Genomic DNA, 17256 nt, shown 5'->3' on the forward strand with positions numbered 1-17256 from the left:
ATCTTTCTGTATTTCTATAAATTAATTACACTTTTCAAAATCAAAATTGACCGGCATGCCAATACAATCACTGTTAATACTAGCCATGATTTGTGTGTCAGTAGATGAAAATGATTAATAATACTTTAATTCAATAATACTACTACTTTCTCTACAATTTAATGGAGCGTAAATCCAAATCCTGACGAGAACCACATTTTCCATGCGTTTAAAAGTAGCATGTCACTATCATAGAAATATAACTGACATTCAACAGGAACACATTTAATGCACAAAAGAACATAAGTCCATATTTCTATTCTTTTAATTCATTGCATACAGTCCATTTACACTACCAACTTCTCATGAATGTGCTGTCTTTGTTTGATGCTTGACAGGGAATGGACTATATAATAGGATTTTAGAATTTAACCTCAGAATTAAATTGCACTTGACCCAGCCCATTAGCGTGTTGTGCACAATTTCACCAAACCCACTAGTGCCTAGACTTGGCACATGCGTGCACGAAAATACAAAAACTTCCTGGCCATGCCCATTGACTCTGTATGTGTTACTTATGGCATAATGCTGTGCTTAGCGCTAGTAATCTTAAAATAGGGCCCGATAACTTTGAAAATGTTGATAAAGTTGTGTGCAAGAAGAGTTCTTGTAGGAACCCAACCAGGTTATATTGTGCACAAGTGCATTGTCCATTGCACTTCAGGAAAAATTAGTACAGCATTTTATAAATGTTTTGTTATGTTGTAACTTATTTCCGTTGTGCTGTGGCAAAAATCTTTTTTTTGTGTTGTGGCTTATTTCTGTTGTGTTTGCAGCTTTTATTTGCTTTGCTCATTTGGTTGTGTTGTGCACCCCTGGGCACAAACGTACTTAGGTGATAAACTGCATTACATAACCAACTACTTTAACACGCTTGCTCGAGTGGTATCAAACTGCATGGTAGCTCGACAAATAGTGCATTGTGCTTGCAACACAAAAGACTAACGTATGAGTCCCAAAGGGCACATTAGTCAACACGAGACCCGAAAGTGTCATTTAAGCACAACAAAATGACGTGGTTGCTTCAGCAATTGCGTTTTTCATCTTGCATTTGCTTTTTAAGACACTAACTGTAACATTTAGGTTTAAGGTTGGGAGGTTGGTTTTGTTGATTTAAAACTCAATAGAGCATTACCCTAAAAAAAAACTCATCTCTTTGGCAGATCATTCAACTCTCTTTTAGCGCCACACAGTGGAAATTTCACCTCAGAACTGCCGCAATACGTGAAATGAACCATGCAATTTCATTTGGCAAAAAATTCACCACAGTCAACTAATTTTCATTACATTAGGATGGATATCTTACTCTGTATCTACACTGGAAGTGAGGTTGCCTACAATGCAAGCACTGATGCTGCGTGTGGCCAAAGCTAACAGGAAAATGGGTGATTAACTTTGTATCCTGTTTTATGTTTAATGCAAACAGCATAGCAAAACTCATTTACACAATTTAAGTATTGCTATAACCATAATATCTTAGGGGAAACATTCTAGAAACTCACTTTTAGAAAGTTTGTCCTCCTGAAATTCAGCCACAATGCAAAGAAATTGATCCACAAGGCACCATCAATACTCTCCATGAGCATCTTTGTGGAGAACCAGAATTTGTGGAGATTAATGCAAGTGAAAAAATAAAAAAAAACAGCCAGGTACAATAGAGTTTTACAAGGTTTGTAATTACGCTTACAGGTATTAAGTTTATAGGTAAGCTAAACAAAACGTGTTAAAAAAGTGCTTTAGGCATATAGGAAATGGACAGTGATCGTCGAAAATAGAAAGTACAGAAAAAAAATTAAATAAAAAAAAAACATCAACAAATTGTAAATGATTTAATCATTTTTAAATGTAAATGTAATGTAAATAATAATGCTGAGTGAAAAAGAGAGCATAGTTTTTAAGTGCACAACTTGTCAGTTTAGTTAGTTCTTTATTTTTCAGTAGGTATTGTTAAGAATCAAACTAAATTACATGAGCATTAAATAACTGAATCAAATGCATAGTCTCTGGGCACTGTTAACCTGTAGTCATTTAAGTAATCATTTTTTATAAAAAATAATATTTAAAAAAAAAGTAATATTCAATATTATTTTAGTAATATTAATATTAGCTATGTACTTTAATACAGTGCCACCGTAATACCACTGTATTTTTGTGACTGTTATCATACAGTGAAAATCCCATACGAGGTCACCCCTAGTGTTAAGGTAATTTAATATCACATTCCACATAAGGGGGTGAAGACATCTAAATATTTCATTGGGTGTGTGGGGTGAAAAACCCTTTAAATATACTTTAATCTCACTTTCCAGCAGAGCAGAATGAGAAATAAATCATGTGGGGTGAATTCTTCTGAAGGTGCTGTATGACTAAATAGAGCATTTCTTCAGTCAAATATGACTAAACATTTAACATCATCATTCCTTTTTTAGTGCCGCTCACTCTATAGGTGTCAAATATAAATGTGATAGTACATGTGTGTATAAGTTTGTGCGTGTTTGAGGTGTGATGTGTGATGCTTACCCTGCACAGTTTTGCATCAACAACAGCCCATTATTCAAAAGCCTATGGCTGACGTTCTCTGAGCTATGTGCCATTAAATACACTCCTCTCTCTCTTACACACACACACACACACACACACACACACACACACACACACACACACACACACACACACACACACATACACACATATACACTCTCTCTCTGGTGTCTCCTTCAGTGTAGCTCAGTAATGGTGGCAGACATTAGCCTGTTGGCTTGTTGCACCTTCCGGAAAGATCCCCCAGGCCTCCGACAAAGAGGGCAGATTTTAACAAGTCTGGCTCTTCTAGCAGCCTGCTGATGAGGACAGCCATTTGCTTGAAGAAAATTCCTGGCCCCTATCACTGTCTCCCAAACCTGACCGGTTGTGTTTAGCTGCAACTACAGTCATGTAAGTTCACACTGCTTGGCACCTATCTTCTCTCCTTCCCTCACACTGTCATTCACCCTGCAAATTTCTAACCGGTTTTAAACAATTGGATCCATCTAAACAGTATATATATATATATATATATATACATATACACACACACATACATACATACACACCACGGGTCTGTTCAATGCTTGATTCTGATTGGTTGACGGACATTCTATGGTGTGCACAGCTATGAAGTAGTTCCAGGTCTTGACCGCATATCGGCTCTATATCGCTTCACCAAATTATTAAATATTTTAAAGAGCCCTACAGGCTACCAAAACAAAATAACCAATTAAAACAAAGACACTGGTTAAGTACATCGGATAAGAATGACAAACAATGTCTATAATATCCTACATTTATTTCAATTTCGATTGAAAAGCATCCTTGGGCTCCCTCTCTTTCTCTCTCTTTTGCTCTCGTCTCACCCACACACACACACACACACACACACAAACACACATACACACACACACAGTACATGCTTCCACAGAAAATAACCATATAAACAAAGACATTGGATAAAGTAAATCGGTTAAGAACATCAAACAATGTCTATAATATCCTAAATATTTTTCAAAATTGGTTGAAAAGCTCCCTCGTCTCCCCTGCACTTACACACATACAGTTGAGTCAGAAGTTTACATACACCTTAGCCAAATACATTTAAACTCAGTTTTTCACAATTCCTGACATTTAATCGTAGAAATCATTCCCTGTCTTAGGTCAGTTAGGATCACTATTTTAAGAATCTGAAATGTCAGAATAATAGTGGAGTGAATGATTTATATCAGCTTTTATTTCTTTCATTACATTCCCAGTGGGTCAGAAGTTTACGTACACTTTGTTAGTATTTGGTAGCATTACCTTTAAATTGTTTAACTTGGGTCAAACTTTTTGGTTAGCCTTCCACAAGCTTCTCACAATAATTTGCTGGAATTTTGGCCCATTCCTTCAGACAGAACTGGTGTAACTGAGTCAGGTTTGTAGGCCTCCTTGCTTGTACATGCTTTTTCAGTTCTGCCCACAAATTTTCTATCGGATTGAGGTCAGGGCTTTGTGATGGCCACTCCAATACCTTGACTTTGTTGTCCTTAAGCCATTTTGCCACAACTTTGGAGGTATGCTTGGGGTCATTGTCCATTTGGAAGACCCATTTGTGACCAAGCTTTAACTTCCTAGTTGATGTCTTGAGATGTTGCTTCAAAATATCCACATCATTTTTCTTCCTCATGACATCATCTATTTTGTGAAGTGCACCAGTCCCTCCTGCAGCAAAGCACCCCCACAACATGATGCTGCCACCCCCATGCTTCACGATGGTCATTCAGTTAAATTTTTGTTTCATTAGACCAGAGGACATTTCTCCAAAAAGTAAGATCAAAAGTAAGATGCACTTGCAATATGTAGTCTGTTTTTTATGGTGGTTTGGAAGCAGTGGCTTCTTCCTTGCTGAGCAGCCTTTCAGGTTATGTCGATATAGGACTCGTTTTACTGTGGATATAGATACTTGTCTACCTGTTTCCTCCAGCAACTTCACAAGGTCCTTTGCTGTTGTTCTGGGATTGATTTGCACTTTTCAGACCAAATTACGTTCATCTCTAGGAGACAGAATGCGTCTCCTTCCTGAGCGGTATGATGTAACTTATGTAACTTGATGTGTGGTCCCATGGTGTTTATACTTGTGTACTATTGTTTGTACAGATGAACGTGGCATTTGGAAATTGCTCCCAAGGATGAACCAGATTTGTGGAGGTTCAAATTGTTTTCTGAGGTCATGGCTGATTTCTTTTGATTTTCCCATGATGTCAAGCAAAGAGGCACTGAGTTTGAAGGTAGGCTTTAAAATACATCCACAGGTACACCTCCAGTTCAGTACACCTACTATCAGAAGCTAATTGGCTAATTGTCTAAAGGCTTGGCAACATTTTCTGGAATTTTCCAAGCTGCTTAAGGCACAGTTAACTTGGTGTGTGTAAACTTCTGACCCACTGGAATTGTGATATAGTCAATTAAAAGTGAAACAATCTGTGTGTAAACAATTGTTGGAAAAATGTCTTGTGTCATGCACAAAATAGATGTCCTAAACGACTTGCCAAAACTGCTAATATTAAATCTGTGGAGTGGTTAAAAAATTAGTTTTAATGACTTCAACCTAAGTGTATGTAAACTTCTGACTTCAACTGTACATACGCACACACACACACACACACACTGATACTCGTATCGTGACCAACAAATAGAGCCGCACCCCCCACGACTTGATCAATACAACAGTTTCAATTATATAACTTTTACTATGTGAAATGTTTTATGTTTCAATGTATTTTGCCCTAATCAGCCTCACGTAGCTATAAATGGAAAGCACTGCACTACCCCTCTCCCTCTCGCTCGCACACACACAAATACGCACTACCTTGTTACTCCAATGGCGAAAAGCAGCGCATCCTCCATCATTAGTTATAAAGTGACGTTTTCGAACTAGCAACGAAGGCTTGAGCTGTATCAGAGCTAGATACACTTGATCAATACAGCAGTTTCTATATTATCTGAAATATCTGTGGGAAACACCCTCGTGCTCCCCCTCCCTTAAGCTCTCACACATGTGGACACACGTACATATATGTATTACGCACACACTTACTCATGAGTGAAAAACAGAGTCGTCAAGTCAGCGCACACCTACATCTCAGTAGGCTTGAAAACAGTTAAGGTTTACAACGGAAATATGGCGACACTCGCTGCTGCTGAGAAGTGCTTAAACTTACATCTTGGCGATTCTGAAGTGATGTTACTTTTAATGAGAACTGCAACAAATAAAGGTAATCCCACAGGCGATCTCTCTCAGTTTCTGAGCTTCTCTCTTTCGATCTCTCAAAAACAAACTCTCACACACACGCACAAACTTGTTACTACAGTAAGTGCTCCAATAAAGCAGTGCAAGCCTCGCTATCCTCTGTTGCTAGTTCTAAAGTGACATTTTCGAACTAGCAACGAAGGCTTGTATCAGAGCAAGACGCTGAATCCGTGGCGGAAGAAAGTTGTTCCACTCACAAGAGCGTTTTAGGGATGAAATTCAGAAAATGTCTTGAGATAAAAACCTGATGTATTAAGGTGTGTTAAACATGGTATAAGTGGAATAATTGACTCCGACCCATTGAATTATTGAAAAATTATGCACACCCGAGGTGCAACGGTCACTCCGCATTACCACCTCGGGTGTGCTTTATTTTTCAATCATTCAACGGTCCGTTGTCAATTATTCCTTATATATATACATATATATATATATATATATATATATATATATACATATATATATATATATATATATATATATACACACACACACACACACACACACTGTATGTGTGTGTGTGTGTGTGTGTGTGTGTGAACTCTTTGGAATTACCTGCATTTATGTAGAAGTTTGTCTTAAAATCTGGTTTGACCTTCATCTAAGTTACAATAATGAACAAACACAATCTGTTTTAATTAATAACACACAAATTATTGTATTGTTCTTGTACATATTGAATCCATCATTCAAACTTTCAAAAGTATGTGAACCCCTAGGCTATTGAAATCAATAAAAGCCAATTAGAGTCAAGAATTGGCAAACCTGGCATCCAATTAATGAAACAAGATTGGAGGTGTGGGTTAGAGCTACTTTGACTTGGTTGAGGTTGTTGCTGCCAAAGGATGATCGACCTGTTATTAAATCCAAGGGTTCAATAACTTTTTCCAAAGCACTGGCAATGTTTAATGGGATGTGTTCAATAAAGTCATGAAAGATTATAATAGTCTGTGTGTTGTTAGCTTAAGCATACTGCGTTTGTCTATACTTGTGACTTTGGTGAGATCACATTTTATGAAAAATGTATGCAGAAAACCAGATAATTCCAAAGGGTTCACATACTTTTCTTGCCAATGTAAATATACAGAGTTCTGGAAAACCTTGGTGGCATACTATTGGCAAACCCTGCTACAAATTTGCCACAAATTATTATTTTTATATGCTAATCAATAATGCTGCAAATATGTGGCAAGCAATTTTAGCAAACTTTCGGTGCACAGTGCCTTCAAATTTGATTGTTTACTGCAAATTATTACATTTAGGACATTACACTTGTTTTCAGCAGATAACTGAAGCAATATGCCAAACACCCGTCATTCTACTTTGTGCTTGAGACAGTATTTCTTCTTAGACTGTCACATATAAATCACAAGATTGCCGCAAATAAGAATTATCTGAAATATTTGGTTGGATGTTCAGATAAGTTCTAAACAAGTGTCTCTTTAAGTGATCTTACCTACACACACACACACACACACACACACACACCTTGTTTAAGTCATACAAACAGCTTGACGACAAGGCAAATGCTGATCGCAGCATGACATAAATCCTGATGATGCATGTTTTGATTTGATGCATCCAACATATATAAATACATAAGCATGAGGGCCTCAAAATGCTTAGTCTTGTCTTTCCAGGCGATGCTGACACTCTCAAATACAATATTACTATGGATGGCGTCACATATCCCATAATCAAACTTCACAATAGCCCAGCAACCAACAAAACAACACACTTTATTATGCCACAGAGGGTGTAAATCATCAGAGTAGTTTGACGAGTGTGGTGGAGTTAAAGCTGCCGGATCTTTGTCAGGCCTCCTGTGCACAGCTGTCAGATTTATTGACAGCTCTGTCAACTTTCCAAATTAATTCCACCCGATTACACCTGACAGCATTACGGGCCAATAAATGCAGATTTGTGTTGGATTATAGTGCCTATCAGGTGAGATTTGTTATTGGTGTTAGACAAACACCTCCACGTCGAGAGAGAGAGAGAGAGAGAGAGAGAGAGAGAGAGAGAGAGAGAGAGAGAGAGAGAAAGAGAGTCCATTTCAGTCTGGTTCAGTTCAATTGCTGCATTTTGAATTTTTTTCTGCAAGGTTTTGTCTGGTAAACAGTTGCTTTGTCAGGTTCTACAAATGTTTACTGCTGAACAGCTTACCTATAGTGCCTTGACATTTTTGAGGGATATAGACATCTATCATATAGGGGCTGGGAAAAGGAGAGATTTTATACCTTTTGAAAAGTTTAGTTAGAATGTGACATTTGGACCTTTTTTCAATATGCCTCTTTCACAAACACAAGCTAGAAGTGCAGATTTTCTTCTAAAAATGCACTACCGTCTCTCAAAATGTCTAAGTTGTGGCAGTTAAAACGGTGTTTGTGGATGGGGCCAACACAGCCTAGGAAAACTTCTGCAATTTCCAAAAAAAATTTGTGAACAGTTTTGGAACATAAATGAAAGACGCACCATAATCTTTCAAGCAGTCAAGCTCAGGACGTGTCACAAAAACATCTAAAATATACAGACAGACCTCAGTTTACTATAAATGACTTCCACCTTTATGGGTTACATTTGAATGATCAGAATTTGTAGCAAAGGGCTCGGCAACCAAGAAAGACTGCTAGTATGACATACCTGACTTATGACACATATAACATACTGTAGTATGACATGATATGGCCTGAGCTGGGAAAGTTGACTGAACTACAGTATCAAAAACTGTTACATTTATTAGGTGGTTGGATAACGTATTGACCTCAGCAATCATTTTTGCTCTTTTTTGGTTTGATTCTTTGTCTTCGCTTACACTTTAATATATGGAGAATTTAGGGGAAAAAATAGTGCCGTTTGCTTAGGCAAGCATTACTGTCGATCAAACTTGTTGTTAGGAATTTGAACTAGGGCTGCACGATTATGACAAAATCAATAACTGTTAAATATTTTCCTTGATATTCTAAAAGTGATTCATCTCGATGAAAAATTCTTTTCTTTAAGGAGTTAAAAACATTTATTTTGTATGGGCATCTGCATGCCATTTCCTTTATGTATGCCACACATTCAAAACTCTGCTCCTGAACTACATCATAGCTGTTTTACACACCAGTAGATCAAAACATTGCCTAAATGGTGAACGGTGGCTCTCTTAGCAGCATGATAAACAAAACTGTTATCAAAACACTGACAATCAGTGATTGACTACAACGCCCAAATGCTGAAGAAGAAGAAAAAAAAAATGCAACAGGAACATACCTAAATGAAATGCTGTAATTGACACTTTAACAGTTTGTTAATTTTGACAGCTGTAATTGTAATCTCGATTATTTATGTGCAGCCCTAATTTGAACAACCACTAACATTTAACTTAAGTGTAACTTGTCCTGTACCATTTAAGCTATGAACATGAACGACACCTTAAATCACTCTGCTTGTTGAGGAGAGGTGTGGCATTATGTTCCTGAGCAATAAGACATATGATTTTTGCCTGGTAGACAATAAAAAAAGAATCCCCCAATAAATAAATGAACCCAAAGCTGGCTTGCTGGTCTTAGTTGGTTTAGGCTGGTCTAGATGCTGTTTAAGCTGGTCTACCTACAAATGCCAAAAACCCCTCTAAAACCCGCAAACAGACCAGCCAGACCAGCTTAGGCTGCTTTTTTGTTTCAGCGTGTAACCACCCACATCACTCTCACATAAGAGCACCAATCACATTCTGTTCAGAAAATGTAAAAATCTGGTCATACATTTTTTTTGGGGGGTAATACTGAATATTGCTGTGAGAATATTGCCATAATGTTGTCATAAGTTAAACAGCCAGCACAAAGGATACGCTTTACATGTCCATTGGCTTTTTGAGGGCATGTCTGCTTCTAGAATCTTCCTTATTGTGTTAAAGAAGAGCATGATGGGAGAGTTACTGCCAATCACATCATATTACTGGCTCTTAAAACGCTCAAGTCAGCAGAACCGCAAAGAATAGAGGAGAAAATGATTAGGACAATCTTGTGAATCTGACATTTCTGATGGACACAGGCGGCTGGAGGCGAGATGAGCTGTGATTGTACGTCATCTCAATGTTATTAGTGTTTAGAAGTTGGAGGAGGTTTTAAAGTAAGTATTGAATGTCTCCATCGCCCTCGCCCTCCCTTTCTCTTTCTCTCACTCTCTCTCTCTAGGTGTGGAAAATATGAATCAAAGCTTGCAGGCATTGATGCAACTGCAGCAAAATGATCATAAAGAGGAAATTAGCTGCAGGAGAATTCAGCAGTCTCACACACACAAAGATAAACATACACAGATATATCACAGCAACAGTTGTGCTCATAAGCTTCCAGAATCTGCATAGCGCAAAAATGTATAAATATCATAAATATTGCATTTTCTTAAAGGAATATTCTGGGTTTAATGCTGATTACCACAAAAATGTATTTCGTTCTTCCTTTCCTTTCAAATAAATATCTGGGGTACAGTGAGGTACTTACAATGGAAGTGAATGGGGCAAATCCGTAAACATTTAAATACTCTGTTTCAAAAGTATTGCCACAAGATGTAAACAATATCCGTGCTAACATGATTTAAAAAAGAAAACAACAAACAAACAAAAATTATTTTATTTTAAACATCCTATAGATTCAGCAAAATGAGCACACCTGTACTTAGAAAAGTACTTCCGAGGTCACAACACACTTATAGTGTGACAGATCGCAAACTATTCTGGAAACTATTGTACTAATATATCTGTTTTCGAAGGAACGTGCACAAATAGATGGTGTAGACGGAATTGAATTAGAAAGAAAGCAAAACATACTAATCTATTTCTAGCCTCCGTGCAGGCTATTATACCTCTCCGCCACCTCTTGATACTATCTTATTTATACATATCATTAGGAGAAGGGGAGGGAAAAGGTTGCTATTTAAAAAAAGATTAAGAGCGGGGACAGAGATAAATGTTTGCGGTTCTTTTTACGCACTGCAGGTTCTTGCTCTATCATTTAAAACACACACACACACATACAGACTGCTCCAATAGAGGGGGACAGCCGGTCCACTGTGCCCGCAGGTGAACTCCTCATCCTATTTAAAAATAGATTAAGACCGGGTGATGGCACAGGGCAATGAAACAGGGAAAGGGCAACCCGAGTACAGCCCAGCCTCTGCAGTCCCTGCAGCTATAGCTTAAACAAAAGTGGTGCTGAATGAACTACATGCACGTCTGTGGAACAATCACGTGGATGGTTTTGTAGCTTTGTGAGAGTGTTTGTGTTTGTGAATAAATGACAGAGGAAAGAGCTAATGTGTTTGAAGTGTCTTTCCAATGTGAAATGGAGTCTACTGCTAGAGTTCAAAATGAAGCCATTAGGCATCGTTGACCTCTGCTCTCTCTCCGTCAATAGATGAACGGCAAACTGCCGAACAGTCTGCCGCAAGATAACATTAGCATATCTCCTGCCAACACTACTGGCTTTGAGAATGATTGCAAAGGGTCACAAAGATACAACTTTCAAATACAAGAAAAAAGAAACATGGGAAAAAGCAGCTTCCTAATAATTTTATGTTGGATAAACATCTGTAACCATTAAAATATTATGGTTCATGTTTTGTAGAAGAATAACACATTTAGAGGGGTACAAATGTCTGAGACTACTTGTTGCTCCCATTTCGCATTTTTTCTTTACAGTTTTTTGTCATTACAAATTATGCTATCAGCATAGCAACTTGAGTGAAAAGTTGAATTAAAAATTTGACATGATATTCAGAATTTCTTAGCATTTGGTTTGCCCCCATTTTAATAATGCAAGTCTGAATAAAACCTGATGACCCATCCAGTTAGCATGATTTGAGTATGTTCCAAAGTCCTGAAAATGTTTGTGTACTTACAGGTTTAAATATAATTTCCAATGTGATCTCATAAAGTTGGACGCCACTGTATATATACAGTATACAGTTCTTAAATTGAATCTATTTTAGCATTTTTTTTTTTTTTTAAAGTGTAAATTTAAATATTCATGCAACCATTGATATGAAATTTCCTGAATAAAGCATGTCTTGTTCTTGAAGCAAGATGATTTTGATTAGAGATGCACCGATATGGAATTTCTGGGCACATAACTGATAAGTCACAGCTCATTGTAGCCAATACCGATAACAGATAATTACATTTTTGCCTGGAGCTGCTAGCTAATTAATTAAAACTACAAAATATTTGCTACTTGCAGCAAAATATGTGCCATTTAAAAGCTTGGAATTTGGACTTCACAATCTGATCAACTCTCAACTCCTATTTAAGGTATGGCGGATGGAATGTGATCTAGGGGTGTGTCAATATTACAAATAAATGCTGATTTGAATGACAAATAAATGCAGTTGAAATTCACCTAACCATACATATGTCACCACTTATGTCACCATCAAATTTAAAGGGATATTTCACTCAAATATTTAAATTTTCTCATCATTTACTCACCCTTATTCCATCCCCGATTTGTATGACTTTTTTTCTTCTGCTGAACACAAATGAAAATTTCAGCTCTGTAGGTCCATACAATGCAAGTGAATGGTGTCCAAACATTTTGAAGCACCAAAAAAAGCTTGTCAATGTTCTGGTCACCATTTACTTGAAATGTATGGACCTACAGAGCTGAAATACTCTTCTTAAAATTTTCATTTGAGTTTTGCAGAAGAAAGAAATTCTTACACATCTGGGATGGCATGAGGGTGAGTAAATGATGAGATAATTTTTGGGTGAACTATTCCTTTAAGATGAAATACCACTCCAAACAAGCATTTTTCAATAATCAAGATTATTTATCTACTAAGATCATAATAAATTGAAATGGAGATTGAAGATTCTCAAGTGAATTTAAGGGTGTTGTTTTAAGGATGTTTCAGCTTTCAGCAAAAAGGATTTTTGGATTTGACATTTTGGATTTCTTACTTTGGATGTATGAAGTTGTCCACCAGCGTGACCTTCTCCACAAGATCTCCTCCAATGCTTCGGACCAGGTCGTAGAAGTCGTTCTCCGTGTAGCCTTCAGACGGCAGCCAAAAAGAGATGTCATTGAAGAGCAGAGGATACTTGCTGAGCGGCTGCAAGAGAGAGAAGGAGATGAATTAATCTATATGTTTGGAGTGTGTGGAGATTCACAAGGACAAAAAAAAAAAAAAAAAAGGCATGACACTTTCAGAACTGGTAGTACCATAATAAAGTGAAACAATAAAATGGTAATATCATGGTACTTTAATATATACACAATGGAACTGAACGGTTTCCATAATCATTCACTATGTTATTTACATGGTACTCCAAATTACTTCCAGAATACCATTTACTGTAATTTATGGCCTCTCATAATATATAATGGTGGCAACAGAAATATGATAACATCTGCTAATACTCAATAGAGTGCCAAGAAAAAGTATGTAAACCCTTTGGAATTACCTGCATTTATGTATACATTTGTTTTAAAATCTGGTTTGATCTTTATCCAAGTTACAATAATGAACAAACACAATCTTTTTAAACTAATAACACACAAATTATTGTGTTGTTCTTGTACATACTGAATACATCATTCAAATATTTACAGTGTAGGTTGGAAAATGTATGGGAACCCTTTGGCTAATGACATCAACAAAAGCTATTTAGAGTCAGAAGCTGGCAAACATGGTGTCCAATTAATGAAACGAGATTGGAGCTGTGGGTTAGAGTTACTTTGACTTATAAAAAACAATCAAACATTAGAAACACTTGGTTGAGGTTACTGCTGCCAAAGGAAGATTAACCAGTAATTAAATCCAAGGGTTCACTTACTTTTTCCACAGCACTGTGAATGTTTTATGGGATGTGTTCAATAATGACATGAACTATTATAATTGTTTGTGTGTTGGTAGCTTAAGCACATTGTGTTTGTCTATACTTGTGACTTTGATGAAGATGAAATCACATTTTATGACGAATTAATGCAGAAAACCTGCTAATTCCAAAGGGTTCAAAAACTTTTTCTTGCCACTGTAACTAATGCTATATATATATATATATATATATATATATATAAATACAGTGCTGTGAAAAAGTATTTGTTTTTGTGTATACTGTATCTCTTACTATAATTTGTTTCAAAATTTCAAAACAAAAATCTATCGTAAAACAAAGGTAATCTGAGTAAACACAAAATACAGTTTTTAAATGATAATGTTATTTATTGAAGCAAAAAAGTTATCCAATATCAACTGGGCCTGTGTGAAAAAGTATTTGCCCTTTGTTACTAAATCCCCAAATCTATGAAACTGCATTCATAATGGGGTTCAGCTGGAATAAACACACCCAGGACTGGTTACTGCCAGCCCAGTTAAATAGAATAAACACTTAAACAGAACTTTTCAGCAGCATGAAGTTGGCTAAAAGGTCTCACTCAGTAGCACACTATGCCAAGGGTGAAAAAAATTCCAGAAATTATGAGGAAAAAGGTGATTGAAATACATCAGTCTGGGAAGGGTTACAAAGCTATTTCAAAGGCTCTGGGACTCTGGCACAGTGAGAGCCATTATCTCCAAATGGAGAAAACTTGGCACAGTAGTGAACCTTCCCAGAAGTGGCCGACCTTCCAAAATTCCTCCAAGAGCACAGCGACGACTCATACAGGAAGTCACAAAAAAAGCCAAGGACAACATCCAAGGAACTGCAGGCCTCTCTCGCATCAATAAAGGTCACTGTTCGTGACTCCACTATCAGAAAGACACTGGCCAAAAATGGCATCCATGGAAGATTGACAAAGCGAAAACCACTGTTAACCCAGAAGAACATTAAGGCTTGTCTGAATTTTGCCAAAACACACCTTGTTGATCCTCAAAACTTTTGGGAGAATGTTCTGTGGACTAATGAGTCGAAAGTGGAACTGTTTGGAAGACAAGGGTCCCATTACATCTGTCGTGAATCAAACACAGAATTCCACAAAAAGATTCGGTCCACATACCTACGGTCAAGCATTATGGTGGTAATGTGATGGTGTGGGAGTGCATTGCTGCTTCATGGCCAGGGCGACTTGCAATAATTGAGGGAAACATGAATTCTGCTCTCTACCAGAAAATCCTAAAGGTGAATGTCCAGTCATCAGTCCATTAGTTGAAGCTCAAGTGCACCTGGATTAGGCAGCAAGACAATGATCCAAAGCATAGGAGTAAGTCCACCTCTGAATGGTTCAAAAGAAGCAACATTTAAGTTTTGGAGTGGCCTAGTCAAAGTCCTGACTTGAACTGATTGAGATGCTGTGGCAGGACCTTAAATGGGCAGTTCATGTGCGAAAACCCTCCAATGTGGCTGAACTAAAGCAGTTCTGCAAAGAAGAGTGGGCCAAAATTACACCACAGTGTTGGGAAAGACTGATCTACAGATATCGGAAGCGTTTGGTTGCAGTTGTTGCTGCTAAATGTGGCAGAGCCAGCTATTAATTTTAAGGGGGCAGTTAGTTTTTTACATGGGTGATATAGGTGTTGGATAACTTTTTTTGCTTCAATAAAAAAAATATATATATATATATATATTTAAAAACTGTATTTTGTGTTTACTCAGGTTGCCTCTGATTTATGGTATATCTCGTTTGAAGATCTAAAACAATTTAGTATGAAAAATACACAAAAATAGAACAAAACAGGCAAATACTTTTTCACAGCACTGTATATATATATATATATACTGTATAATAAACAGTATTTGTAATACAAACTGTAGTCTGCAGTATATGTAACATTTGTGCTTGGCACTGGGGTCCTGATAACCCTTTCAGGGTTTAATTTGTGAAAATGACTGGCTGACTGTACATTATACTGATTATTACATCAGTATTTACCAAATAAGTTAATAACTGAACATGAAACATTGATTTGATTTGTAATTTTTTTTTTTTTTTTTTTTATTATGTGAAAAGAAAGAGACCACAAAGTGATATGAGAGACATGAAACTAGCACAGCAATGTAGGGAATCGGTTGCCTAACACAACCTCCAATTATTCACTTTAGTGGTCATTAAAAAACATACGTTTTACTGCAGCAGTTGCTGTGATAAATGTGCACTTGCAACTCTAAACTGATAAGAGATGCTATAACCATACCATTTAAAAAGGCTCATGAGTAGCAGTTTTCTATTGCTGTTTACTGTGAAATAATCAGAACTTCTTATATTCGCAAATTTATTCTGTTTTATTTATTTATTTATATTGAAAAAGATCAATATTTAAGTCCTTTTTTTACTATAAATCTCCACCTTTGACCAGCCCTGACCAGATATGCACGAATAAAGCGAATTGCTAAAAAACAAAAGAAGAAGAATGTGGAAGTGAATGTGAGTTTTATAGAGATTTATAATAAAACAAATAAAAACAATAAAGGTACAGTGAGGTACTTACAATGGAAGTGAATGGGGCAAATCCGATCAATAAATATTGATCTGTTTCCCACCCACCCACACCTATAATATCACTTCTGAAGATATGGATTTAACCACTGGAGTCGTATGAATTACTTTTATTCTGCCTTTATGTGCTGATGTCATCGTGGGGCGAAGAAAAAAATGGACACATCGTAAAAAAACCTTGCTTTGTCGGGGCACGAATGTTCGCTCCAGGTTTGAACTGGCTTAATAGGAATCTATGTTTGGTGTGCAAAGGCCGTTAGTGCGCATACATCGAAGACTCACCATCAAAAGTGTACACTTTAAAAGGCCGAGTGCTCGACAGTACAGCACTGTGTATTGTGTAAATTATTGTGTGCTGCTTAAAGCTTTAATGTTTGCCAATTTAATATATGCTGCTGTTATAGTAGCCTAATTGTAAACTTTCAGTTATTTTTCGTTTGGTGGCTATTCATTGTGATTTGCATGTTAAATGATGAGGTCTACGCGTGGTGATCGCATTTGATTGCGTTCACTGTGAAATATCTAGAGCCACAGAAAATGTCGAAGCTGCTGATGTATCTTAAAATAATGAAATGTTCTTCATGAACTATGCACATTTTTGTGGGGTACCCCAGGCACGTTGGGGCCCTTGTTGGCCGCCTATATCGCCTATAGGATGGGCTGGCCCTGCTTACTGTAACCTGCATCTTGCATCAATGTTTTGACTGTATATGTGCAGCGTGAGCAGTATGTGTATCGTACAGTATGTCTTGTTGTGTGTAGTGATTTATAGTGTGCAGTTGTGTATATGTTGTCTTTTCTGCTCTCACAGGACACAGCAAAACACACAAGGGCGGAGGTGAGCGTACCACATTACCAGCAGAGAGAGAGACAGACACCCCTGTGCAAGTCATATATAACCCCAGAAGAGCATCAGGCAATCTGACAGACAGATCTCGATCTCGATCTCGATCTCTCTCTCTCTCTCTCTCTCTCTCTCTC

General features: G+C 37.2%; 1 protein-coding gene across 2 annotated transcripts in view; it reads right to left on the reverse strand.

The window, feature by feature from the left end:
* LOC127431969 (phenylalanine--tRNA ligase, mitochondrial-like) overlaps positions 1-17256 on the reverse strand; it is a 194039-nt gene that overhangs the window by 73483 nt on the left and 103300 nt on the right. For both annotated transcript variants that reach the window (XM_051682667.1, XM_051682666.1), the window contains exon 6: positions 12801-12952. In XM_051682667.1, the coding sequence (XP_051538627.1) occupies positions 12801-12952 (152 nt within the window). The remainder of the gene's footprint in view (positions 1-12800; positions 12953-17256) is intronic.

This window comes from Myxocyprinus asiaticus, chromosome 41 (genome assembly GCF_019703515.2).
Source record: "Myxocyprinus asiaticus isolate MX2 ecotype Aquarium Trade chromosome 41, UBuf_Myxa_2, whole genome shotgun sequence".
NCBI classification, from domain to species: domain Eukaryota; kingdom Metazoa; phylum Chordata; class Actinopteri; order Cypriniformes; family Catostomidae; genus Myxocyprinus; species Myxocyprinus asiaticus.